The following is a 25745-nucleotide window of genomic DNA, read 5'->3' on the forward strand; positions in this document are numbered from 1 at the left end:
TTGCCCGATATGCACACGCACACCAGTCCATAATTACAACCTTGAAGGGCCGCATCTGGCCTAGCTAAAACAGTCCCACGATACGTGTAGGCGAGAGCAGACAACACTGCTACTTCACTCAGCAACCATAACAATTACCTGGAATAATGGCCCAAAACCCACGAGAGGTCCAAGTAAATGGAAACACCCGATCTCAATACCAGTTCGAGTCTCAGCCTTAGTAATTGTATCAGTTTCCAAAGCCTTAATGAAAAATGTATAAAATGTATAACTCTTGCAAACCCTTATTTTCTAATGATATGTATCATATAAAAATCTGTCCAAAATTGTACCTATACATGTGATGTCAATTGTCACCGTGGATGCATATGTTTCTGCAAGCACCCCCCTTTCTTTTATTTCTGTACCCCCATATTATGACGATGTCTACTCTTGAAAAAAACAATAACATTTTAAACATTTAAAAAAAAAATTTTTTTTTTTAACCCCTTAAGGACACGACGGAAATATTACGTCATGATTCCCTTTTATTCCAGAAGTTGTGTTCTTTAGGGGGTTAATGACTCTATGGCCGGTAAAGTATAAATAAGCTTTCCAGATACACACGTTTAGAACTAATGTTTTTTTATCTGTAGAAATTTACCACCTGTTTTGAGCATTAATCTGTGATATCCATCCAAAAACGATCACAGGTGGCTGGGGTAAAATAAATGTATTTTTCTTAAAAAAATAAATAAAAATAAGCTATTTTGATCTTAAAATGTAAAATTCACTTTCAGTTCTCACTTAAGGGAGAAATGGACTTTCGCAGCGCCTTACTATAGTATGAGGAAATGCAGTATTGCTCAGGACACTATTGGTTACTAGTACGGCCCTTCACTACAGCACATTTGCAGCATGCGCACTAAAATAAGCTGAAATGACTGTAGTGATTAGAGCGCCATTTTTAAGAGATATCAAAGAGAGGACATGAACAGAACAATAAACAGAAATCTTGACATTTTTTAAAACATTCTTCAGGTACACAAAGAGATTTTGCCAGTAGAAGTCCTCTTCTATAGCAAAGACAGCTACAGCAAAGTTTACCTTTACCAAAGGCTTCCAGACGGTAATGAACTAAGGGAATCTCAAAATGAGCAGCTACAATCAGAGCTGTTAAATGGATTACGGAGTATTTATAAATGTGTCAGCATGGCATCCAATTCTTCCATCCATCTATTCAGGTCTGGCAGTACAGTAAGGGGCTTACTTTCTTGGATAGGTCATGTATTGCTACTTTAAAAGGGCATCCCTAAATCACTGCGCTTCTGTCTAAGGAACCTTGTCCTGCAAATTCTGCAAACATAAAATTCTTACAGAGAATTAGCAGAATACCAAGGCAGGCTAGACACCCTATAGCCAAGCACGATCCTAGCAGGATTGGATTGCTTTGCCGTGTTTACATTTTTAACAGATGATAAATTTAAACCTGGTTATGGTGTAATTTACAACTCTCTGAACTACTCTCCAAATGCTGGCACGAGGACAGAAGGATTCTGTAAATAATTGTTAGTGAGATCACTTTGCACTCCATTAATTCATAAAACACTCTCTGTCTACTTCAAAAGCAATCTCGTTGTCACCACACAAAATGGTGTTTTCTACTTTAACGATTTGCTACTTGTACTTGTCATAACTACATGAAGCAAGTATTTTTTTGTAAGCGGGATTCTCGCAGTAAAGTAACACGGCGTTCGATCACTCTCTTACCTCCACACTTCCCTTCAGCTACAAGTTTGAGGAGGCTGGTAATCCCCCCTCATAAATCAACAGCTAATCCTTACTGAAAAAAGAAAAAAGGCCAGTACCTATAGAGAAAAGGAGATTGTGCTACTTTCCAGAGCAGGAGGGATATTGTATATATATATTTTTTTTGTATCATCATCATCAACATATTCCACACTGCTTTTCATTTCTATAATGGGGATGTATAAGTATCTGATAAATCCATGTAGACAAAAACCAGAAGACAGTTTAACTAGTTCATGACATAAACTTCAAAATATATGTATACTGAAGCAAATTGTAAAAATATAGAGCAAACAGCATGGACACCAAGAGACCAGGGGTAGGCAACCTTTGGCACTAAAGATGTTGTGGACTACATTTCCCATAATGTTCTTACAGCTATAATGCTGGCAAAGCATCACGGCAGATGTAGTCCACAACATCTGGAGAGCTGGAGGTTGACATTCCCTGCAACAGACTATTTTACATTGCATTTGAAAAATCGGACTCTTAGAATAAAAGTTGCCGTGATGCATTGTACGTGCAGTTAGCACACTGGCAGGTAATAGATACATTTCAGCAATACAGAGTACAGGGCAGCTCTGTCCACTAGAGTTTGCAATATAATACATTTATGCATTAGCATTGCAGCTGATGTGATAATTAAAGCAGCACTGCCACTGTCTGTGGATTTTGCATAATTTGCAAGGACCCCCAATTGTAACATCGCCGCTGGGGATCTGGTGACCAGGGGGCAAGCAATAGTGAGTTTAACCGTTCCTTCGATGGCCCTATCATCTTCTTCCGGCTGGTCCTTGCAAATGTAAGAGAGTACAGCACTGAGGTCTGTGGAGGATCCTGCAAGACCATGGGATCCTCCATAGACAGAGAAACAGCCGTCATGGTGACAGCTGGGGGATTGACACTTCTAGAAAGCAGCAGCTCTGCAGTGTCTAGAAGCGTCAGACATAGGAAAAATACTTAGACAAGTAGTACTTTGTCTCTGTATATCTACGGACTGGGTTGGATTTTTGGTGAAATTCCAAGATAGCCAATGAGTACTAAAAGGTTTTATCTTCATGAAATACTAATTTTGCATTAGGGGGGACGACGACGACAGTGTCACTTTAAATGAGCTGCTAGTAAAAAATGTGAGATTATTGCAGTAATAAAAAACATTCATATACACATACTTTCCTTCAGCATGAAATACTGAGACTACATGGTACAGCCATGATGCCCTCAAGCACAATCTATTGATTCATTTTCGAAGTACATCTTAATGGCGCACCCATCCAGAATCAATATGGGAAAACCACTAAAAGAAATGCAGAATAGACCCTTTGTGCTCATGGCTAAGCTGAGAAAAAGAACACAGAATGGAATTTCACATGCTCCACTGTCATACTACCACAATGGGATGAACTGGTAGAGATATACTACAGTAGCCCAATGACAAACAAGAACAAATATGGCATGCGTCCAAGTGATTGCGATGCTGTCGCTCTACAAATATTTGAGGCCTGTGACATCTTGAACAAGTCTAGCCAAGTTGCTTTGACCTTCCTAAGAAAATGTGCATCCATATACCAAACTGCAACTCAGTGCATGTTTTTGTTTATCACACCCTTCTTTATAAATCACAATGCATGGTAATCCCATAATCTTGCCCATTTCCAAGATGTTGGGGTCACCACTAGGAACCAACCGATTATCGGTCTGGTCGATATTATCGGCCGATATTCTGTATTTTCAGCAATATCGGTATCGGCCAATAAAGATACTGATATTGCCGATAATGCAGACCAGGGCCACCATCAGAGTCCTGGGGGGCCGCGGCGGTCCCAACACACTCTTACTTACCTTCCCAGCAGCTCCAGTCTAAATCTTGCAAGTCCCGCGGCCGTCAGATCATTGCCACTGGTTACCATGGCAACGCTCCACGCAGAACGCAGGCCGCGAGATTTAGATAGGGGAGCTGCAGGGAAATGGGGTATGTCCAGTCTTTTTTAGTAGTCACAAACACTGGCCAAAATTGGTGTTCAAATTAGTTTTTTGCATTTTTCACACACAAACAAATATTAACGCTAACTTTGGCTAGTGTTTGTTACCAAGTGGCTACTAAAAAAGACTGGACATACCCCATTTGCAATAGCTTGGTATGCCATCATGGGGGTAATTCTCATTCCTGGGCTACCATACGGTCTCAAAGGCAACATAACCAAACTGGCGTATTTTAATGTGAAAAAAATGAAAAATTTAACATGCTATATTTGACCCTGTAACTTTCCAAAACACCATAATACCTGTACATAGGGGGTACTGTTTTACACGTGAGACATCGCTGAATACAAATATGTGTATTGTATTGCAGTAAAAGCAAACAGTATTTTGACACTCACAGTTAAAATGTCACATAGAACAAAATTTTTTTTAAAAATTCTTATTTTCTCCCTTTTTTATATTTTATTCATATTAAATTATGTTTCATAGCTAAATATTTGATGTTAAATGAAAGCCCTGTTTCCCCTGAATAAAATATAATATAATATGACAGGTTTTGTTTACGTTTTGATCACGTGTACATTTGGCTCAGTCCTTAAGTGGTTAATAAAAAAAGATTTGCAAAAAAAAATTATAATAATAAACATGTTCAGTTAACAGATTTGTTTAGAGATGGTTTATTTTTTTCAAAATGGTAAATGTACAGAATATCGGTAAGTTGCCAGCTATCATCCTGAAAGTTCACAGAATATCAATATCGGTATCGGCTCTAAAAAAAATCAATATCGGTCACGACTTGTGGAATGAATATCAATAGTATATGTGTTTATGTGTGTTTATATTTGTAACAGCAGCAAGGTGCCAGGTCCCTGACTTTGGACTCAGACCTGAACCTGTTACTACATCAGTCCCTGCATTCCCTAGTAGCCTGAGCTTCCCTGTTGATATTGCCCAATCATCAGCAAGATACTGGATAACGTGATGAATAGCTCCTCTCACCTATACATAAATACTAGACAAGACTGAGTACAGGAACAACACAATACTGGTTTATTAAACAACAGGCAGTACATTTATACAGTACGAGTACGTATAAGGCAGTGTGTGGACCTTGTGGGAGACTGCAGTGACACAGTGGTGACTAATTAGATTGCCAGTCACATACACACCACTGGTGTCAGTATGTCTGGTCTAAGCTGGACAAGTGACTAAGGGAGGAAGGGAGCAAATCCTTAATGTATACTATGGCGCAACAAAAGAAAGGGGAGCTCTCTGTGCAGGAGAGGAGCTCCCTCAAACTAATGACATCAATGGGTAGGGTATACACTCAGCTTTCTATGGTGTAAAGGACATGTATTCCAGTCACCAGGGGTCATGCAGCGCACTACTGAGTATCAGCAGGTGCTCTCAACGTTACATTAAGGCAATTGGCAAATCATCCCTACATCTGCTGCAGAGTCACAAAAAACAGACCCAACTAGATCAATGCATGCTATACCATGTACTAACAGTAGGTTAAACTGAATTGGTCTTGCACTAATTCGTGTGAATGACAAGTTCCTCTTCAAGTAGGTGTAAATTACAATCTATATATTGCATTGGCAAAAATCGGAAGCACATGAATACATTAATACAAAAAAACATGTACATATTGTACACATGTGTAAAAAAATAAATAAATAAAAAAAGTTGTCATGTGATGCAACTCTGTCACTAGAAGGGGCGTGTGGCTACTCATGCAAGCTGTCGCTGTCCTTGATATTTGTAAACTTTATCATTATGCTGATTGCCTAATGGTAAGTCTATGAAGATAATAAAATAACCAAATATGTGCTAGCAATATTTGGTTAGCAAAATGGATATGTGAAATGTAATTTAGAAAAATAAATTGCATGTTTACCATGGCAGGTGTATTTTAAAAATCAGTGCCGGGGTGGAGCCTAACAGCGCACAGGAGCGGACGCCATATTCTGCAGCTCCTGTGTGCCGAAATCAAATCGGCAAATATCAGCGACATCTCGCCAGCCACATCGTACCTGAAGGCGGCATACTACTCAGGGCATCGTCCGGAATCGATCGATGCCTTTCTTTCTGGCCCCGGGCAGAAAATACCGCAACCGAGGCTCCAAGGCCTACCGCGCAGACAGCCGGCAGCAAGTGTCCGCGGGTGAATACTGGGGAGACCTGGCCTTCACAAATCTGCTGCCACCCTACCTCCTGGGCAGTGAAATGGGGAGAAAGTCCCAAAGGACACCCGCAAATGCCGCGAAAACGCAGCGCGAATTGGACCAGATGTGGACGTCTCAGCCACCAGCAAGAGACTCCAGAGAATCCTCTCAAGAGAGAGACTCGACATCCCAGCATCCGGAGAGAGGGAATCCACCCCAAAGCTCACTCCAGACCACCCAAGTGACTGCCAGCACATCGGGGCCACTGGCTCCTGCCACTAAGCAGGATATACAGGAGATGCTCACAGGCCTCCAATCCAACCTCAAAGCGATGTGGAAAGCAGACCTGGCGACACTAACCACAGAGGTACAAACGGTTGCAGCACGCTCCCAAGCCACAGCAGCAGACGTACTGGCCCTGCAACAGGACTTCCAGGCACTAAGAGACAAGGTACTCCAAATACAAACAGCCCAGATTGAAACAAATAGACAAGTAAACACTCTAGACGATAGAGGCAGGAGGAAAAATATAAAGATTAGGGGAGTCCCAGAAAACATACCCCTGGAAGAACTGCCGCACTTCGTGAGACGGCTGGTGGCATCCCTGCTACCGGCAAAACAAGCTAAGTACTTTACGTTTGATGGGGTGTATAGGATAGCTAAGTCCCCTAAAGCTCCAGCCACAGCACCAAGAGACATCATCCTCAGGTGCCAAAATGTTGCCGACAAACTAGGCCTAACTGCAGCGCTTAAGGGGAAATCCCCATATGACTTTGAAAACAGCCATATCTCCTTCTTTCAGGACTTGAGCAGGGCTACCTTAATATGGCGCAAGAGCATGCAACCCCTCACAAGGGCATTACAAGGGGAAAACCTGACATACAGGTGGGCAACCCCAAACACCCTATGGGTCACTAAGGACGGACAATCCTTCAAAGCTACGGCCCCGACAGACGCACCAGCACTGCTGACAGCACTGGGCCTACCCGCCACTGGAACTCCAGCACCGGGAATATCTCACCCTCACCCCGGACCGGATGCCGAGTCATCTACGCCAGCGCCGAGGAGGAAGCAGGGCCCCACTACCTGAAGAGGCGCTGACAATCGCAGAGCCCCAAGATCATCACGCACTGTTTATTGTTGCAAGCCAAGGCTGCTGGGACTTATACGTTTAACTAATTTTCTTATACCAATGTTTATTTGACCGTTTAATTTCCCTCAGTTCTTTTATGTTTACGCCTGCTGACACGCTCCACTTATACAACCACAGTAGGGTGTCAGAACCTCCACTGACCCAGAACCCAGACACATGGGTTTGGTAAACCTGGCGGGATGCACTTTAATGCACCCTCCCCTCCCCCCGTTCCCTAGGTTACAGGGATAGAAATCACCGGGGCACACACGGGTCACCACTTACACGCCGACCTTAGAGACAAAGGTCACACCTCCATGGGAGACCAATAACCCCACACAACCCTAGCCTCAGTCGTTCGACTCATTATTTGCTCCCCACAAAGGAGACCACCGCAGTAGACACGTAGAGCGTCAGGAAGGAGCAACATCTCCATGACACACCACAAACAAATATAGCGGGCATACCCACAGACAAGCTTCACTCGGAACTCCCAGCGGAGACACACTCACTATGGGGATACACTACAAACACATAGGTCACCCCGTTATAACCACACAGCCCAACCAAAACAAAATGTGCAATGTATTGAATGCCATGTTCATTGTGTATCTTTGACAGTTTGACCACATGGAAGTGGCAACCACAAATGATCTGTACTATACAACATGCACCAAAAATAAAGAATTAAAAAAAAAAAAAAAAAAATCAGTGCCAAATATAATTCTTCAGACTCACTGGAAAAGAAGGATAAAAATGCAATTCAAACTCAACTAATATGTTTATAACTAAATATTTATATAAAACAGTTAACGGGTTGTGTCACTGCAGGTCACTAGTTTACCTAGGTCTGTTGCATTCTGTTTGCAAAAATAATTCATAAGGATTGCTGTTCAAAGTATTAAAAGTTCAAAGAGAATAAAACATAAAATAGAGCATGTGCCTTATAGAGACATTTAGCAAAACAAGAAATTACAGCATTATAAAATGTGTCTGTCACATAATTTCAGCTGGGAAAACAATGACAGACTAAATTAACTGAAGCTGTTATCTTGTTCCTGTAGCAGGATAGCAGGAAATTCATTTATTTATAACATATATATATATATTTTTTTTAAATACATATTTTTATTCTGCATCATAAATTTCCTGCACGATACTAATTTCATATAATAAAGATCCAGAAAAACACAAGAAAGGGCCAACGTCAATGAAACAGTACACAGAGAAATCTACCTGCTTTTTGTCTTGTGGGAAGTGTAATTTGGATTGCGCGTGCAGCATTTCATACTAAATTGAGAAGTGTATTGTTGTTGAAGGTGAAAAGCTCTAATTAAAACTCTTTTGTGTCTTTCTTTTTTTGTTTGCCACTTGAAAACATCTGCCTATTGTATTTTGTTGAATGAAGCCAGATGTTAAGTTCATCTGGTAATGGCACCAAAACAAAAGGTTTCAATGCAATTAGACGAACCAGGATGCTGTGTGGCCTGTATGAAAATGTGATAACCCAATTCAACTGGGAATTTCTCAAGAGCCACATGGATAGTTCGAGCTCATATGCCACGTGATCGACAAATCAGAGTCTAGTAATTTGGTTTAAGAAGTAACAAATGGTTAGGAAGAGCAATTACAATTCTGTCAAATCAGACTCATGAACATTCCGAGACATGAACATTTGTGAAGACTGATTGTTAGGTTGATTGGAACAGGCGCACAAAAAAAAAAAAAAAAAAATGCTCATTCTCAGAAACAACGCCATTAGGAAGGCAATGCAGTATACACTACCAGCATATCATCTTTACGAATTGTCGCAAACATGTTTATTTTGCATAGTAAAGCCACTGTGCCTACAGCAAAACAATATCCAAACTCCAAAGGACAGAGCACTAACAGGAACCCGCAAACCAAAACGCCCAATTGAACAACACATCCCTTCACCTCACTGTAAGTGTATACTACTAAAGTCGATAGAAAAACCACTGAAAAAAAGTCTATGCACTGAACCAGTCCCAGTCTCTCTGCACATAGTCGGGTCTTTGACAAAACATCATGGGAAATGCAAGTTATAAACATCAACAGTGGCAATGGTTAGCCGTCACTGTCTTACAAAAAGTGTGACATTGTCAGCTTTGTAAAACACTGATATCATATTTACAGTAACTGGCCATTTTAAAAAGATGTCAGTACCACCCATACATTAATACATTAGAGATTCATTGTTCTACTCACCTGTCTGCTGAACATCTAAATCGTACCTGAAAAAAACAAAACAAAAAAAAAACATAAAATGTAAATTACTTTTCACATTACTTCTTAAAGAGAATATGGTCTTCTAAGTTGATGATAATCACTTATATCACAAGAGTTAGTTAATGCGGCACAGTCAACCCCCTACTAAAGGGACTACTTTGTCTCAGTATTTTTCCTGCACCTAACAATTCTAGACAGTGGGTGGGCCTACTGCTGTGTCCAATTCCATGTGGCTGTCATTGGTGTCAATCTTGCACCAGTGACAGCCACATAGAATTGGCTCTATCTATGGAGGATCCCAAGACACCTCAATTCTGTATTCCCGCAGTGACATCGGCTGCTGGCACTGAAGCACCAACGCATTCGAGGACAGGCTTGAAGAAGATGGCAGCACCTGCAAAAGACAAGTTCAGGTACGCTGAACTGACCTTTGACAGCCCCCCCAGCCCCCCAGAAGTGATGTCACCGTAGGGTATCTTTGCAAATTACACAAAGTGTAAGGGTTTTTCACTAGAGTGCCAATTGCTTGGAATTCACAGTGAAATTTACATTTAAAGGGACACTATAGTCACCAGAACCACTACACCTTAATGTAATTGTTCTGTTGTCTATAGCATGTCTTTTGCAGGCTTATCATTGTAAATGCTGCCGTTCCAGAGAAAACTGATGTCCATTAGCAGGGGCACAGGGGAGGGCCATTAACAGATCCCCCCTGTAAATCACTGGGGCCTTTCTAGTGACTGGCCAGCGATCGCTGCACAGTCACTAGTTTTAGTTACAGTGAGCAATCAATGACTGCTCACTATTTAGTTGAATAGCAAGCACTGGTCAGCCCCCACATAGTTAACACTCACACCCAACTATTGACCTGCTGGATATTAGAGCTGCCAGTGAATAGAAGTTTGGACATTTAAAATCCAGGTATGAATTTTTAAATATCTAGATCTGGATCGCTGCTGTCTGACACCAATTAGCTCAAATCCAGACATAATTCTAGTACATGGATGTCAAACTCTGCGGCCCACAATGAATATCTTTGCAGCCCGGCAAACATATTCATTGCTCCGGTCACCTGGAGGCGGGCGGAGATGAATTGAAGCAGGCGGAGGTGGTCCAGAGGCTGGCAGGTAGTCCAAGAGCAAATGGAGGCACTCCGGGAGCAAATGGAGGCAGGCGGAGGTGGTCCAGGAGAGAATGAAAGCGGGAGAAATCGCGCAACGTCACATCCTGATGTGACGTCTACAGGCTCCGCCTTGAAGGAGTTTCGGCTGTGTCACATGCTGTGGACGGCGCCAGTGGGGGTATAGACGCAGGACACTAGATACACAAGGTGAGTAAAGTATGAGACTGGATGCAAATATTGTTTTTGTTTTTAAAACAGGGAATGGGGTTTTGTACAGGGGGGTGCTGGGGTTTAGTAGAAAATGGATGGGTGGGCAGCAGATTTTAAATGTGCCGGAGGGAGGGGGGTTATCAGTCACCACCACCACTTTCAAGCCCAACAGCCCAATAAGGCTCCATCCAGGCTCTATTAGACTCAATTAGAGTCTTTAATAAAGATTAAAAGGGACTAATAAATAAATATGCTTTAATTATTAACCCCTTAAGACCGCAGCCAAATGTACAAGTTGTGAACCAAAAAAAATGTAAACAAACCACAGATTTTGACTATATGTCTGTTCAACAATAATTTACCTCTTTCATATTAAATGCACCCACACTTATTATATATCATTTTGTTCAGGGGAAACAGGGCTTTCATTTAACATCAAATATTTAGGTATGGAACATAACGTAATATGAATAAAATATAAAAAAATGAGAGAAAATATGATTTTTTTTAAATTTTCTTAGTTCTATGTGACATTCTAACTGTGAATGTCATAATACTGTTTGCTTTTACTGCAATAAAATACACATATTTGTATTCAGCGATGTCTCACGTGTAAAACAGTACCCCCTATGAACAGGTTTTATGGTGTTTTGGGAAGTTACAGGGTCAAATATAGCATGTTACACTTTTCAGTTTTTTCACATTGAAATTTGCCAGTTTGGTTACGTTGCCTTTGAGACTGTATGGTAGCCCAGGAATGAAAATTACCCCCATGATGGCATACCATTTGCAAAAGTAGACAACCCAAGGTATTGCAAATGGGGTATGTCCAGTCTTTTTTAGTAGCCACTTGGTCACAAACACTAGCCAAAGTTAACGTTAATATTTGTTTGTGTGTGAAAAATGCAAAAAACTAATTTGAAAGCCAATTTTGGCCAGTGTTTGTGACTAAGTGGCTACTAAAAAAGACTGGACATACCCCATTTGCAATACCTTGGGTTGTCTACTTTTGCAAATGGTATGCCATTATGGAGGTAATTCTTATTTCTGGGCTACTATACGGTCTCAAAGCCAATGTAACCAATCTGGCGAATTTCATTATGAAAAAACTGAAACGCAAGCCTTATATTTGACTCTGTAACTTTTGAAAACACCATAAAACCTGTACATGAGGGGTACTGTTATACTCAGGAGACTTTGCTGAACACAAATATTTGTGTTTCAAAACAGTAAAAAGTATGACAGCAAAAATATTGTCAGTGTAAGTGCCGTTTGTGTGCGAAAAATGCAATAAATTTCACTTTCCCTGACGATATCATTGTTGTAATAAATTTTACGGTTTTGAAACACAAATATTTGTATTCAGCGATGTCTCCCGAGTAAAACAGTACCCCCCATGTACAGGTTTTATAGTGTCTTGGAAAGTTATAGGGTTAAATATAGTGCTAGCAAATTAAATTCCCTATACTGTCGGCCTGGGTTGTTAGGCAGGTCCTGCAAATTGTAATTAATAAAAGGACCTAATTATGTAAAATTATTACATAAATATATATGTAAAATTATTATATATACACGTGTGTTTATATATATGTATATATATATGTATATAATTTTTTTACTATTATTTTTTATTTATATATAGTTATACATATAGTGATGTATACGTATATACTTGGGTATATACATATATATATTTTGTTCTACGTGTATTTTGATATATATATATATATATATATATATATATTAATATCAAAATACAGTTAGAACGAAATTACACATATATATTTTTAATTTTTTTTTTTTTTTTTTTTTACGTATTTACATATTTTTTATTATAATATATATATATATATATATATATATATAATTATAATTATGTATATATTTAATCAATATCCTTCTACGTGTATTTTGATATTAATATATATATATATATAATTATATATATATTATATATATATATATATAAATATTAAAATACACTTAGTGTATGTGTAAATGTGTGCGTATATATATATATATATATATTATATATAGATCATATATATAATATATATATATAAATGATGTAAGTGTATTTTATTTTTAACTTTAATTTTTATTAATTTTTTACTTTAAGGGGTTAATAGGGGAGGAGAGGGGCAGAGACAGTGTCAGCCAGTGATTTTACATCACTGGCTGACACACAGGATCAGTGATCACAGTGACAGGCTGTCACTGTGATCACCTCCTGCAGATCGCGGTAATTGGCCACAGGGGGAGTGCCTGGGTGGCCAGGCATGCCCCCCACCGCGATCTGCAGGGGGATCCTGATTGGAGTTACTATGGGTCAGCCAATAGGCTGACACATAGTAACTATGATCGCAGTGACAGGCTGTCACTGCGATCAGATCGCAGGGAGAGGCTGTCTCTGCATTCAGATCGCAGAGACAGCCTCTCCCTGCGATCAGACTCTGCAGATCGCGGTCACTGACCGCAGGGGGACTGCCTGGGGGGCCAGGCATGTCCCCCGACCGCGATCTGCACAGTGAAAACGCGGCCGGCTCCATGTGTCAGCCGATTTTAAAATCGGCTGACACATGGTAAATACCGATCGCAGTGACAGCCTGTCACTGCGATCGGAAGCTGCAGACCGCGGTCCCCAGGCACAGGGGGGCTGCCTGGGGGGCCAGGCATGCCCCCCGACCGCGATCTGCAGCGGCCATGTGCCGCCGGCCACGTTTTTTCTGTTTATGCAGCCCTAGCCACACCTCCCCTGGCTATGATTGACAGAGCCTGCATGAAAAATAAACTGGTTTCACTTTCAAACTGATGTAATTTACCTTAAATAATTGTATCTCAATCTCTAAATTGAACTTTAATCACATAAAGGAGGCTCTTGCAGGGTCTAGCAAGCTATTAACATAGCAGGGGATAAGAAAATGCCGTCCTGCGGCGTTTAGAGCCGCCCAAATAAGGACGGCATGGTACGTCCTGCGGTCTTAAGGGGTTAAATAAGATAGATTATATATGTTGGGGGTCAGCAGTCATGAAACAACAATGTTGTTCTATGAAAATTTAAATGCTTTTTTTGCAGCCCACATAAACTTAAACCTTGATTAATTTGGGCCATGTTAGCCTTTGACATGCTTGTTCTAGTACATTCAGAGCCCGAATTGCAATATCCTGATATCGTTTAATAGTATGAACAGCGTCTGGATTTTGGTTCCGTACACAATCAAATGTTGTGTACGTTTGTTCCATTATGACTTTAGTGACTAACCCTGAACGTTTCTATTTCTTACATTTATTTGTAATGTTTTCCCTGGCCTTCCCTGAACTGAATTATGTTATTTGCTAAATCTTGAAAGGAACACAAAGCACCAAAAGCACAATAGTTTGCTGTTGTGGTTGTAATTCCAGGAGTGCTCTGGCACCCACCACAAGATAAAAGTTTTTTGTTTGTTTTTTTATCTCCTGCATTGTAAATTTAACTTTGATTACATACAGGAGGCTCCTGGAGAGTCTAGCAAGCCATTAATAGAGCAAGATATAAGTATTTCTAAATTAAACAGAATTTTCAATAAAGGAACTGTAAACATTCTCTTTACAGGAAGTCGGTACCGATGATGGGCTTTGCCATCTGCCAAGCACCAATCTGAATATAATTAACTAGGAACCAGGATCATTCTAAATTAAAGGGACACTATAGTCACCTGAACAACTTTAGCTTAATGAAGCAGTTTTGGTGTATAGAACATGCCCCTGCAGCCTCACTGCTCAATTCTCTGCCATTTAGGAGTTAAATCACTTTGATTATGAACCCTAGTCACACCTCCCTGCATGTGACTTGTACAGCCTTCCATAAACACTTCCTGTAAAGAGAGCCCTATTTAGGCTTTCTTTATTGCAAGTTCTGTTTAATTAAGATTTTCTTATCCCCTGCTATGTTAATAGCTTGCTAGACCCTGCAAGAGCCTCCTTTATGTGATTAAAGTTCAATTTAGAGATTGAGATACAATTATTTAAGGTAAATTACATCAGTTTGAAAGTGAAACCAGTTTATTTTTCATGCAGGCTCTGTCAATCATAGCCAGGGGAGGTGTGGCTAGGGCTGCATAAACAGAAAAAAAGTGATTTAACCCCTAAATGACAGTGAATTGAGCAGTAAAATTGCAGGGGAATGATCTATACACTAAAACTGCTTTATCTAGCTAAAGTAATTTAGGTGACTATAGTGTTCCCTTAACTGTCATTCTGAAAACAGCCGAAATATGGTGGCAACACACCACCATCTACTGTGTTAAAATTGTAAAACCTTTTTTTAATATCAGAATTTATATTAACAGTGGGTTGCCTTAGTTCGGGTTAGTGGTGGGATTAGGGTTACGGTAGGGTAAGATTTAGGGCTAAGAGTAAGGTAGGGTTACACTTAGTGTTGGGGTAAGGTAAAGTTTAATGCTGGGTATGGGTTAATTCTTATTTAGGGTAAAAGATAGTGTAAGGTTAAGGATACAATTTGGGTAGGGATATGGTTAGAGTTAGTGTAAGCATTGGGTAAGGGTTGGTACAGCGTTAGCATGGAGGTTGGTATATGGTTAGGATTAACAAAAAATGAATTTGGATCCTTAACATATTTGGCATTTAACTACCAGTACTGATATATGAATCTATTTTGAGTTATTTTTAATTACTGGTAGTTACATTAGATGCGTAAAAATTATTATAAACAAATTTTTAAAAATAGTTTTTTTTAAATAATTTTTTTTTACCACTTTTAACATTTTATTGACGCATAATGTGCTAGGTATACATATAGGATGTTAAATTTAAGCACATTCTGGCCTTTAAAAAAAGGATCCATAATATGTATGTGGGAGAACATGAAGAGAAACCCTTAAAAATGTGTTTTGGTTCAGAACGCAGACAATTGCCTCTGTCCTTAAAGGACCACTCTAGGCACCCAGACCACTTCAGCTTAATGAAGTTGATACCGGAGAAACTGACGGAAGCCAAGCACAGAGAGATGGACACAGATTTCTTCAGGAAGGAAGAGATCTTTATTCGATTCACCGACCGGGACTCAGAGGGACTAATGTCACCAAAAACAGCTAAAATCTGAGCCCTGATCATACAGTGTAGGCACCTTATATAGACATATAGCTCCTCCTATAATCCGTTCCACCTACACGTACTCTTACCCAATTCAACAGAAAAGAGACTAAATTCCTGTTTGACCACATGGCTTGCCCAGCACAATGGAGGAGGGGAATACTCGTATATCCTGTATTCCTGCACATGCTCCGTACAATTGTATCGTTGCCACGTGCAACCAACCGACCGATACATCAGCATATGCACGTGCACATACCACGTGGCAATCTCGGCCTACTAAATTTATTTTTACCGAGATTCCACCACATTCCCCCCTTTGATGCCTCTGATATTTCATAATTACGGAGGCATCACTTAATCGGGGTTTGCTTACACCTCAAGTTGCCATAAACCAGACTAGACTTTGCGACTCTCTAGAGATACGAACCCCTCAGCATTCCTCTTCCTGTACGTGTTCTCCTTGATTTAAAGCCTTGTACCTGCAAACAGCCATTATCTGTGCAGCAGCCTTTCTTTCTGCTATATTCTCTATAATGCTCTGCACAGACCTAACTACCAAAGGAATCAGACACGGCAGGAGGAGGCACAGCATCAAGATTAGCATGACTCCACCTACCAGTGCCTTGAGTCCTCCAAGCTGCTCGTACCAATTACAAAACCAACTACTCGGATTATACCCTTTCCATACTTGAGTAGGCACATGTGCTAGTTTAACCATATGGCTAGTAAGCTCAGCTATTGCTTGCCCTTCATCATCTATTTAAAGACAACAATTGCTTAGATTAAACTTCCCACATACACCTCCCTCTACTGCCAATAGGTAATCCAAGGCTAATCTATTCTGGTAGACGGCTGTCCTCATCTTAGTGTTATGCTTTGCTAGGAGATTAAGCGCTTGTGATGTTTCATTGGTAATTATCTCAACCACTGCCTGTAATATAATGATACGGTTGAGCATGTATATTGGGGTTCTGTATCCATAAGTACCATCCTCTGCCCACGTAGCTGACCCATAATAATCTATAATACGCTGGGGAGGCCACTCATTATCTTCCCAGGTACCAATCTCTAGGGGTCCCCTTTTCTTTCTATGATTTACATCATACACTTTAATTCCCAAAGTCTCTCCTGTTTCAATTGGCAACAAGAAGAAGGATGGTTTGAGCATACCTAATACACATGCCCCTTCCCAGTCCTGTGGTAACTCCGAATAGGCTTTCTTACTACAGATCCAGTACACATTTACTGGGGCTTTCCAACTAGATGTAGCAGATAGGTCAAAACACACATCCTTTAAACTGGTATAACTTGCAAACGGATTAGGTGGTTCTGAGACATTTGAAGCTGACCACCAAGTTGTATCTTATCATTATAAGCTTTTTGCCCTAGACAAGTCAATTCTCCTACAGATGTATTAAACATTATTCCTTTCCTTGCTATGCAAACATAACCTATAATGGAGGTCTTTAATCGCCACTCAGATTTACCTCCAACACTCACTCGATAATCAGTTTGAGAAGATATTAACTGTTCAACTGTCTCAGAACCGGAATACATTACCTCCTTTGCTTCCCATGGCCATTGGTCTCCCATATTAGTATCTCCACACACATAGCAGTTGGTTACATTAAGACTACCAGCAATGCTCTCGGCTAGATCTATAAATAAGTTTTTCGCATTATGGGGGGATCTTATTTTCCACACTCATCTCCTCATAGAAGGAATGAAAGACCTGATGAGTCTGGGTTGCCACAGTATCGGTCTCTATTCCTATAAATAATATTGTTCCAGGATCCAAACCTGTTCCATATATCTGGAACCCAAATAAGTTCCCAAACCTATCTATGAATAGTTCTGGGTCATTGATAAGTATATGGACTGGGTTACACTCCCTAGACTTACAATATGGCTTGGTAGGCAACTTAGTGACGATCATATCCTTATCTACTGTCTGTCCCCAGGTTGCCCACCCCACACAGGACCAATACGGACAATAATTGTATTCTTTATTTGGGCATTTTGGATCTATATATTTATACTTACTACTGGGGCAAATATACTTATCATTAGACCCATAGGTTCTTTCCCATTTAAGATCACCACATACATTCCATGGTTTTCTACCACTTGATATCACCTTACATGCATCAAATAGCAAAACACCTGGAGAATGTACGGTTTCTAGTATGGTCTTATTTATCAGGGTCCCCTGTGAGTCTCCATTCCGAATAGTCAACCAAATTGTACAAGGTTGATACTCAGGGCTAAAACACTTAGGTTCTCCTGCTCCTAAATGGCATACACTATAATCTATGCCTAAGTATCTACACTTAGATACATGTCCTTTACACTCATACAGTGAATGCCAAATAAGGGTCTGGGAAATGTGATTGCCTGTTTTCGTAGTCTTAATGCAAACCTCGCAGCCTGGTGTGTCGGTACCTCTACCTTCCTGAATAATTAAAAACACACATATATACATTATTAAACACATCACTCCTGACATCTTCTTCCTAACTCTTCGACCGTGCGATGGCACCTCAGCTTCCAGGAATGTGAGGGCTGCAGGGAATGGAGTCCTTCTGATCCTCACTTTCCTTCACAGAGATCCCTTCAAGACACTCTGACTATGTAACGTAGGCAGGTGGTCGGGCTTTATTGTGGCCGTCAAAACACCTACTTCTAGATTCTTGTTGATGTTCGCTTGTAACAAAACTCTTCGCAAAAATCACTTTCAATCCAACTGGGTCACTCTCTTCAACCGGATCTTGCAGGGATTCTTAGGATCTGGTGTAACTTGCCAAGAATCTGCTGCTGCTGGTTTAACCCTGGAGTGATGAATCCACTGAGTCACTTCGGCCACCTTTATAGCTGTTGGGGTAGACAAAAGAACAACATAAGGACCCCTCCACTTTGGCCCCAACGGTACACTGTTCCACTCCTTTATCCAAACTTGATCTCCTGGATGATAACAATGGACAGGTGGATAAATATTCACAGGTAACCTATCTTGTACCCATTTCTGTACCTCCTCCATAGTTTTACCCAACTCTACAACCTGCTGCCGGGAAATTCCTTCTCCCAACTGACTCAAATCCCCCCTTAAGTTACTAAGTACGGGAGGTGGACACCCATACATAATTTCAAAAGGTGAGAGACCCATCCTTCTGGTAGGTGTACTATGAATGCGCAACAGAGCTATTGGCAAAAGAACATTCCACTTGAGTTGGGTTTCTTGACACATTTTTGCCAATTGGCTCTTAATAGTTCTGTTCATCCTTTCCACTTTCCCAGAACTCTGAGGCCTATATGCTGTATGAAGTTTCCACTTAATACCAAGCATATGAGTCAGTTGTTGTAGGCACTGGTGAACAAAGGCTGGACCATTATCCGATCCTATAGAACATGGTAGTCCATATCGGGGTATTATTTCCCGTAAAAGAAATCGCACTACCTCTCCTGCTTTCTCTGTACGAGTGGGACATGCTTCTACCCAACCTGAGTAGGTGCACACAGCTACTAGTAGGTAATGATGTCCGCTGGATTTAGGCATTACCGTGTAGTCTATTTGGAGATCGGACATAGTGAGCCCTCCCATGTACTGGACTCCCGGTGGTTTCACTGGACCTTGCCTTGCGTTGTTTTTAGCACATAACACACATCTTCGTACAATGGCTTGAGTCAAGTTGGACAATCTTGGTATGTAGAAATGCTTCCTAAGAGATTCTTCCATACTCTCTCTCCCGGAATGTGTCCCGTTATGATAATTCTGGACAATTTCTACAGCTAGCGATGCTGGAATAACTATCCTTCCATCTTCTAACTGATACCAATTATTCTCCAAGTATTTTCCAGCTTCAGTCTTTAACCACTCTTCTTCTTGAGCTGTATAAACTGGAGTCCACTGAGACAGAGGGGTCGGTATGAGAGCAGCTATACACTCCATATATTCCTGTTGTCCCGATTCAGCGGCACGCTTGGCTGCATTATCTGCCATCCGATTTCCTTTCACCACATCACCATCACCTTTCAGATGCGCTCGACAATGTATGATACCAACTTCCTTCGGCTCCCATACGGCTTCTAATAGTTGTAATATCTCCGCTGCGTACTTGATTTCTTTACCCTCTGAGTTCAGTAGTCCTCTTTCTTTATACAAGGCTCCATGGGCATGAGTGGTTAAAAACGCATACTTTGAGTCCGTATAGATGTTTACCCTCAATCCTTCAGCCAATTGTAACGCTCGTGTGAGTGCGATTAATTCTGCCTTCTGTGCCGATGTTCCTTTTGACAATGGCTGAGCTTCTATCACCTTGTCTATGGTTGTCACTGCGTATCCTGCGTAGCGAATCCCTTCTTTCACGTAACTACTGCCGTCTGTATAGTACTGGACATCGGGGTTCTGGATGGGAAAATCACGAAGGTCCGGTCTGCTTGAGAACACTTCATCCATCACCTCCAGGCAATCATGTTGACTCTCAGTAGGTTGTGGCAAAAGGGTAGCTGGATTCAAGGTATTGACAGTCTCAAGATGCACTCTCAGGTTCTCACATAACATGGCTTGATACTTAGTCATACGGCTATTGCTAAACCAATGATTGCCTTTATAGTCTAGCAACGTCTGTACTACGTGCGGGACTCGCACGTAGAGTTCCTGACCCAGAGTGAGCTTGTCGGCTTCGGCTACCAGCAGGGCGGCGGCAGCTATGGCTCTTAGACAGGGTGGAAGACCACTGGCCACTGCATCCAATTGTTTAGACATATATGCAACAGGTCGTTGCCATGATCCCAAGTACTGTGTCAGTACTCCCACAGCCATCCTTCTTTGCTCGCGTACATATAAGTAGAATGGACGTGTATGATCAGGTAGACCTAATGCTGGGGCGCTAATCAATGCTTTCTTAACATCCTCAAATGCCTTCTGCTGTTCGATGGTCCACAGGAAGGGATCGTGTTCTGTGCCTTTTATGGCTGCATAGAGGGGTTTCGCCAATATCGCATAACTGGGAATCCATATCCTGCAGAAGCCTGCTGCCCCCAAGAATTCTCGCACTTGTCTTCTATTCTTGGGTGTTGGTATTTGGCATACAGCTTCTTTTCTCTCAGGCCCCATTATCCTTTGACCTTCAGAGATATGGAATCCCAGATACTTGACAGTTGGCTGACACAACTGGGCTTTCTTCCTGGACACCTTGTATCCTGCCTTCCAAAGAATGTGCAGTAAATCATATGTTGCTTGCTGGCATATCTCTTTTGTAACTGCCGCTATCAACAAATCATCTACGTATTGTAGTAGTACACATTCTCCAGGGATGGACTTGAAGTCTAGTAAGTCCTGACTTAATGCTGATCCAAATAGGGTAGGTTAATTTTTAAACCCTTGGGGCAATCTTGTCCAAGTCATCTGGCGTTTCGAGCCAGTTTGGCGTTTTCCCATTGGAATGCAAAGATACACTGGCTTTCTGTAGCAATTCGTAGGCAAAAGAAAGCATCTTTAAGGTCCAAAACTGTAAGTAAGTAAGTAGCCCCGCCCGGAATTAAGGCAAACAGGTTATATGTATTGGGCACAACTGGATGTATACTTACTACCGCATCATTGACTGCTCTCAAGTCCTGCACAGGGCGATACTCATCTGTACCAGGCTTTTGAACAGGCATCAATGGGGAAGTACAGAATTTTAGGATACCATACCTTATGAACTTATCCAAATAAGACTGCATGTTCTTCTTTGCCTTTTGGGGAATATGGTATTGTCTTAGGCTCACTGGATAAACCCCAAGTTTTAGTTCAATCCGTATAGGTGGGATATTGCGAGCAAGTCCTGGTGGGTTACTCTCTGCCCACACTCCTGGTATATTAAACAAGGATTCATCACTCTTAGGGTTTTGGCTGGTCAACACTGTATAAAGTCGCCACTCTTCTTCCTTCGGTATTGATAATGTCATTATACCCGAGGGTCCATTAAACTTCAAGGATGTCGTTCCGTTAGGCAGAAATTTTATCTGTGCTTGTAACTTCGACAACAAATCTCATCCTAGAAGTTGGACTGGACATTCCGGCATATAAAGGAACTGATGTTTTACTACGTGGCCTCCCAGTGTACAGAGTCGACTTTTAAGAACCGGTTTAGCAGCACTCCTCCCAGTTGCTCCTATTACAGTGATAGTTCTTCCTGAAGGAGGAGCGACTAGGTTAGTCACCACAGAATGTTCAGCACCAGTGTCGATCATGAAAGAACTCCTTTTTCCCCCTATTGCTACATCGACCATAGGCTCCGCTCGGCCAAGGGGGATGGAGCCCGGTCGGTATCAATAGTCCTCCATGACAGTGTCAGCCAAACCCACAAAGTCTCTATCTTCTCTTTCTCGGGGTCTCTGCGCTGCTGGGTAATACCTATCCCCATGAACGCTTCCTCTATTATTCCCACCATTTCCTCCAGGGCCTCCTCTTCCTCTCGCTCTACCTCTATAATTATTACTATATCCTGCCCTTGTTCTATCTCTCTCATATTGTTCCCTCTGTGGACACTCACTTCTCCAATGCACTTCTTCCCTACAGTATGCGCATTGGTTCCTACTTAAAGGCTCCCTATTCCACTTATTCTCGCTTTTCTCAGTTCCCCTATACCAGTGATGGCGAACCTATGGCACGCGTGGGGGCACGCGGCCATAGGTTCGCCAATAATGCAGAGTAGGCACCTGCCTGCCCGAAACGGCAGGCGCCTACTCTGCTTCCAGGTCAGGAGGCAGGGGAGGGATCTGTGATGGAGCTCCCCTGTCCTCCCGCGAGCAAGCTGTGTGGACTGTGTGGAGCGTTGCCGCGCGTTACCATGGCAACGCTCCACACAGCATCGTGCGGGAGGACAGGGGAGCTGCTGCAAAGATCCCTCTCCTGCCTCCCGACCCGGAAGACTGCTTGCCACCACCGGACCACCAGGGATGGCTGTGTCCCCCCCTTCCTTCATTAGAGGTAAGAAGGAGGAAGGGGGGACTGATTTTATATACTTTTTTGTATTTTTTATTTTATTACTTAAATACCCCCCCCCCCACAGCAGCCCTACCCCCCCACAGCAGCTCCCCCTACCCCCCACAGCAGTCCCCCTACCCCCCACACACAGCACCCCTACCCCCGACTCAGCAGTCTGTCTGTGTGTGTACTCAGCAGTCTGTCTGTGTGTGTACTCAGCAGTCTGTCTGTGTGTGTACTCAGCAGTCTGTCTGTATACTCAGCAGACTGTCTGTATGTGTATTCAGCAGACTGTCTGTATGTGTATTCAGCAGACTGTCTGTATGTGTATTCAGCAGACTGTCTGTATGTGTATTCAGCAGACTGTCTGTATGTGTATTCAGCAGACTGTCTGTATGTGTATTCAGCAGACTGTATGTGTATTCAGCAGACTGTATGTGTATTCAGCAGACTGTATGTGTATTCAGCAGACTGTATGTGTATTCAGCAGACTGTCTGTATGTGTATTCAGCAGACTGTGTGTGTGTGTATTCAGCAGTCTCTGTATTCAGCAGTCTTGTGTGTGTATATTCAGCAGACTGTGTGTATGTATTGCATTTGTTGGAGATACTAATAAAAATAAGCTTAATTTTATCTATTTATATCATTATTTAAAATTTGTATTAATGAACTCTCTGCTGTTGTGTTCTTTTAAAACAAAAGTTGTTAATTAGTTCGGACAACAGTATGAGTTGTTTTTTCTAAACTTTAATTGCCGTGTTGGCACTTTAAGGAAAAAAAAAGTTGGCATGTATTGCGGTTTGGGCACTCGGGCTCAAAAAGGTTCGCCATCACTGCCCTATACACTTCCTTTTCCCTTCTATCTACACCCGCGATAGCTACTGCTAACCTGTCTGCTTTCCTTCTCATCTTTCGTTCTTCTTCCTTTTTCGTCTCTGTCTCCCTATTCATATAAACCTCATTTGCTATCTCCATTAGTTGAGTTATAGACATCCCTACAAACCCTTCTAACTTTTGTAATTTTCTCTTTATATCTCCATAGGCCTGGCTGACAAAGGCAGAGTTAACCATCCGGGAATTCTCAGGAGTCTCTGGATTAAAGGGGGTATACAACCGGTATGCCTCCAATAAATCGATCATAAAAGGCACTGGGCGACTCATCACATTTCTGCAATACCTCAGCCGTCTTTGACATATTGATCGCACTTTTCCTTTCGGCTTTCATGCCAGCAATAATGGCGTCCCTGTAAGCTCTTAAATGGGCCATATCTGCGCCATTAACATTCCAATTCGGATCTGCGTTTGGATAATGGGCTGCGGCCCATGCTGCCGGGTTGGCCTGATTGAGTACGGGCCACTTCTTCAAGCTCTTTAATTGCCGCCTGATTTATCCGAGTTCTTTCCTCGTTATTGAACAATGTCATAAGCAATTGCTGGCAATCAGCCCAAGTGGGATTATGCGTCTGGATTATAGAGGTAATCAAATCTGTCATGGCTTGAGGTTTATCTGTGTAGGAGGAGTTATTGGTTTTCCAGTTGAATAAGTCAGTAGTGGGAAAGGGAACATAGACAAATACGGGATCAGCATGTTGCAACTGGCCCTCACCGTTAATATGTGTCGGGCCCGGTGTCAGTCGGAGAGGCATTTGATAATGTCGGGGTTGGAGGGTACCGGTCAATTCTCAGGTTAGTATGGGGCTTCGTTGAGGAAGGTCAGTTATGGGTTCCGGTCGAGGGGTAGTAAGACGAGGGGAAGGGGACGCTTTTTCTTTACTGAAGGGAAGATCAATAAGTAGAATATTCCGGGCCGGGCTGGGAGGAGCCTGACCAGGAACCAGAAATGACGCCAAATCTGGATAGGTGGGGTTAATAGGGGTAGGTACCGGAAGGGGAGGGTTTAAAACAAGTGGGCTAGACTCTGAGCTAGAGGAGGGGGTAGGTAGAGACAATGGAGCAAGGGGAGTAGTATTACTAGCAGCACCTCCTCTTCCTGTAGAGGAGGAGTAAGGGGGCGGCATAGGGATCTCTGACTCAGGGGGCGTGTCCAGAATGGGCGTAATCACGGCCCTGGTGGACAAACGAGTTCTGGCCAACATGAGGCGAGATTGCTCCTCGTGGCATACCCTGATCCATTTTGGCAAGTCATTTACGGCCCGCTTCCAACAATCGATATACGGAAACTGGCCGTAAATTTCAGGCCTATCCGATAAAGCCACGTGTACGCGCTGCACCAGATTAGGATCAAGACTACCACGTGGAGGCCATGCAGCCACCAAGGCAGGCCATTCCCGACTACATAAAGTAGTCAGGCGTGTTGGGGACATCTTTACTCCAAAATCATGTACATAGTATCCCTTTTTAAAGTTCTTTAACATACATTCTAAGGGATCAATGATCTTCGAATCCGACGCACCCATACTTAGCAACACAACAAAACATACAAGGAATTCCAGGACGCACACAGCTGTTACACCAGTCACTAAATAACTATTACTGTACCTTTTGGCGAAACTATACAATCACCCACGTTATAATTCTCAATATTTAAATTACCCGTCTATAACACACCCTAGTAACATCGTCTTTACAAACAGTAGTTATAGTACGGTTAGCATTCGTTAAAGTACAATTTTAAAGTCACAGTTCAGTAGTCGTTATGATGTTAAACATACAACATAAACGACAGTTATTAGTGGTTATTTACAGTATCAGTAATTATAATACATGGTTATGGTACCGTGCGCTATGATACAGTTACACACTATTCACACTCTCGCTAGACGGCAGAGCTCATGCTATCTAGCAAGATATACACTCTACTACAATAATTTTAACACATTTACTGATTCCCAACTAATCTATTGGCCAGTACCTCGAGGGACTACCTAAAACAATTTACATCCATTTTGGTTAGCCGTCGCTGCCCAAGCACCACATATAGCGAACTAGAGGGCGGCATTTACACAGAACCCTCTTGATCTATCTACTCTATCAATAGTCTAGTGGGTTCCACATTTACACGCCTTCCCA

General features: G+C 41.9%; 1 protein-coding gene across 1 annotated transcript in view; it reads right to left on the bottom strand.

Annotated features, from left to right (window-relative positions):
* Positions 1-25745, bottom strand: part of SKAP1 (src kinase associated phosphoprotein 1) — a 480903-nt gene that overhangs the window by 442538 nt on the left and 12620 nt on the right. Inside the window, exon 3 of the mRNA XM_063458887.1 lies at positions 9301-9326. Within this exon, the coding sequence (XP_063314957.1) occupies positions 9301-9326 (26 nt within the window). The remainder of the gene's footprint in view (positions 1-9300; positions 9327-25745) is intronic.

Source organism: Pelobates fuscus, chromosome 6 (assembly GCF_036172605.1).
Source record: "Pelobates fuscus isolate aPelFus1 chromosome 6, aPelFus1.pri, whole genome shotgun sequence".
NCBI classification, from domain to species: Eukaryota; Metazoa; Chordata; class Amphibia; order Anura; family Pelobatidae; genus Pelobates; species Pelobates fuscus.